This window comes from Microtus ochrogaster (assembly GCF_000317375.1).
Source record: "Microtus ochrogaster isolate Prairie Vole_2 chromosome 6 unlocalized genomic scaffold, MicOch1.0 chr6_random_2, whole genome shotgun sequence".
Classification (NCBI taxonomy): Eukaryota; Metazoa; Chordata; class Mammalia; order Rodentia; family Cricetidae; genus Microtus; species Microtus ochrogaster.
The window spans coordinates 10338482-10342049 of NW_004949095.1; the positions used below are offsets into that span (position 1 = coordinate 10338482).

Here is a 3568-nt window from a genome sequence, read left to right on the forward strand (position 1 = left end):
CAGAGGTTAAGAGCACTGGCTGCTCTTCCAGAGGTCCTGAGTTCAATTCCCAGCAACCACATGGTGGCTCACAGCCATCTGTAATGAGATCTGGTGCCCTCTTCTGATCTGTAGGCATAATTGTATACATAATAAATACATAAATCTTTAAAACAAAAAGGAAGAAAAGAAAAGTTTCAAAAGAGAATAAAGGAGAACAGGAAATACACAATGTTACCAAAGTTAATCTTGTTTAGTTAGTTTAAAAGTTTTCCCCTTTAAAAAATTAATGAATAAGATAAAAATTTATATTCAAAATAAGCTACACAATCATATTAAATTAAAACTTCATAGTGATAGGAGGTATATAAATCCAGGGAAAGCTTTTAGAGGAAGAGCAGCTGCTAAAAGGACAGAAACATCATGGACTCAGCTTACAAGAACATAAAGTTACCACCACTGCATGCATAAATATAATGAAGAATTGGACAGAGGGAAACTTCTGAGGACCAAATCACTATGAGATAATATTCTAGTGAGAAATTACACACATCCATGCTTACTTTTACCCAAGTCTTAGAGAATTATCAGAATGGAAACGGTGTGGCAATAAGGACATTGCTTGGTGCAGGCCAGCCATGAATTTGAAGATCTATTTATTGTGATGTAGCGGTCACGGTGAAATTGGGGAAGGGGAACACTGTTGCTACCCTCTAGGTGGTTTCTCTAGTACGCTATACATGACGTCTTATACTGCTGCAAGTTCAGACTCTGTGTTGCCTTTAATGAGCACACTGGATTATTTTTGGGACAGGGCTATTTTCTTGTTCATCAAAAGTTTAGAATATTTAGCAGGACATGATGGGGCTTAATAATACTCTAAACATTTGATCAAGAATGTTTCTTTCAAAAACATTAGAGAAAATACAAATCACAAAATTAGCAGTCAAGAGCCACAGTTATTTATTAACTTTTATGGCAAGAGGATTAAAATTATCTGACTTTCTAGGGGTCAGGATATTCAACAGTTAACCTTGACACTTCACCTGAGTAACTAGTTAGCCAGATGAAAGAACTTTATCCAGTGAGCTATCTCCATAGCCCACAACTCACCTCTTGAAAGTTATGTTGTGTGAACTTGTCTGCAATCCTTAGTAACTCACGGCAAGAATGCGTGTCAGCAAAAGCCCGAATGCCCAGGCAATTAGAAGGGTCTAATTGTCTCTTTAAGAATTCACAGCAGGCTTCCTGTATTTCTGCCAGCTGGAGGAGGCAAGCAGCAGGCAAGAGGGTCTGAACATTGCCTTCTTCCACAGTTATCTGGGAGGTATATGCGAAGTCAATCAGTAGTTCCATAGCCCTCTCATCTATGTCTCGGATCACTACTTCTGTCTGGCGGCTTTCGGCCAGTTCTCCTGTAAACATTGCTCGGAAGTAGGGACTGCAGGCCGACAAGATGACTCGATGGGCATATATCTTCTTAGCGCCTACAACTAGCACCACATCACATAGCTCTCGGTGCTTTCTCAGTAGGTTGATCACTTCCAAGGTTTGCCGAGGGTGCTTGTCTGAGATATAGGGCATGCGAGCGGGTTGGGGAACCCCTTCTGGCAGCTTGTTGGGGTCTCCAAGGGTGCAGCGGCTTGTTACATCCATTCCAGTCTCTCCTGGTCGAATGTTGGTACACCTACAGGAATGAGGGAATGGAGAGAGAGGGAATTATTATTAGTTCTCTTCTTGCTCTAAGGTACTGATAAGTGGTAAGAAAACTTGAAATTGCCTAAAGAAAGAACTCTAGAACTCATACATTTCTCCCCAGGTTATTAATTCCATTCCAGACTACTCTTATTATATAATTTCATGAAAAAGATATTTTTTCCAGAGGTATCACACTATCTTTGTCCACATTACTTACATTAATAAAATTGATGAAAAGCTGACAAGGGAGAAGAACCAGTCAAAACTAAGACTGTCTGCCAAGCGGTGGTGGCGCACGCCTTTAATCCCAGCACTCGGGAGGCAGAGGCAGGCGGATCTCTTGAGTTCGACACCAGCCTGGTCTACAGAGCTAGTTCCAGGACAGGCTCCAAAACCACAGAGAAACCCTGTCTCGAAAAACCAAAAAAAAAAATAAAATAAATAAATAAATAAATAAATAAAATTAAAAAAAAAAACCCAAAAACAAACTAAGACTGTCTGAGAGAGCCCTAAGCAAATCTGTCATTTTGCATATGAATTAAGAACTAAAATATCTGTAGCCTGTTTTCTGCTTCCCTCTGCTTTGGGATCTGTGGTCATAAAGGACTCTGTGCTGGGATCCTACTGGTGCTTGGTGGGCTGATAGACAGGGAGGAAATTTTCCCTATAGCATGCTGGGAATTCTGTCTCCATATTCTGTTAGAGGAATACCTTATGCGGATGAGATGCTGCCCGAGTTTCGAGTTGTGTCTAGCCAGCCATCTGTGAGCAGAGTCCTGCCTGTCTTGGAGTTTATTTACCCTCTGACCTCTTGTGGCACCAGAACACAATTTCTTCCATGGGCACCTTCATTGAAAGTTCACTCATAGGAACCCATGGTTTTCGATATCAGAGCTTATTTCCTAATATCATGCTCTGTTTGAAGAAAGTATAGATTTAATTTACAGTGAATGATAGAAGTTCATATGGGGAAACAACCCAAGGACCACTAGCAATGGAAAAACTCAACATCAAACCAGGATGTTATCGCGAACATTGTTCCTTTGTTGGATTATCTAAATTTTCTTCTTCAGTCCTAAGTGGAGGAAGGCAGCTATAAATTCGGATGATTACGGCTGCCTTAACAACCTTGTACCAACTACATGAGGATGACATTAGCTCTTTTAATTTGGAGAGATGCCTATTTTTTCTTTCCCTTTTCTTTTTCTTTTTTGGTTCTGTTTTGTTTTTCGAGACAGGATTTCTGTGTAACAGCCCTAGCTGTCCTGAAACTCATTCTGTAGACCAGGCTGGCCTCAAACTCACAGTGATCCACTTGCCTTTGCCTCCTGAGTGCTGGGATTAAAGACCTGCGCCAACCCCAGTCAGCAGTTTTTTCAGTTTTTTAATGTGCTTTCTTTTTCTTCAATACAAGCTTTCTCTTTACAGCTCTGGCTGTCCTGTAGATCAGGCTGGCCTCGAAAGAGATCTGCCTGGTGCTACTACCTCCTTAAGTGTTAGGATTAAAGGCATGCACCATTGCCAGCTTGCTCTAAAATGAGTTTGCTCTTCTGTATTCACTTTACTAACTCTGTATGTTTAAAAAGGAGTTTTCTCAAACTTATATAATTGTAACAGGTGATTTTAAAAAATAAAGGTTTGAATATAAAAAATAAAAATTTAAAAATTAGTGAAAAGCATTTAAAATTTGTTTCTGGAAAAAAAACCCCACCCCTCCCAACAAGACAAATCAGATGTATAAAACTGTTTAAAGACTTTGATTATGTTTATTTTCTTTAAAGATTTTTATCTTTCACCATGTGGAGTCTGAAAACCAAAGCAAAACATCAGACTTGCCTTTACACACTGAGCCATTTTGCTGGGCCCAAATTTCTTTTTTTTTTTTTTTTTT

At 39.6% G+C, this 3568-nt stretch overlaps 1 protein-coding gene across 1 annotated transcript in view; it reads right to left on the reverse strand.

The window, feature by feature from the left end:
• Positions 1 to 3568, reverse strand: part of Klhl20 (kelch like family member 20) — a 46527-nt gene that overhangs the window by 17685 nt on the left and 25274 nt on the right. The window contains exon 2 of the mRNA XM_005364013.3: positions 1093 to 1666. Coding sequence (XP_005364070.2) covers positions 1093 to 1666 — 574 coding nt within the window. The remainder of the gene's footprint in view (positions 1 to 1092; positions 1667 to 3568) is intronic.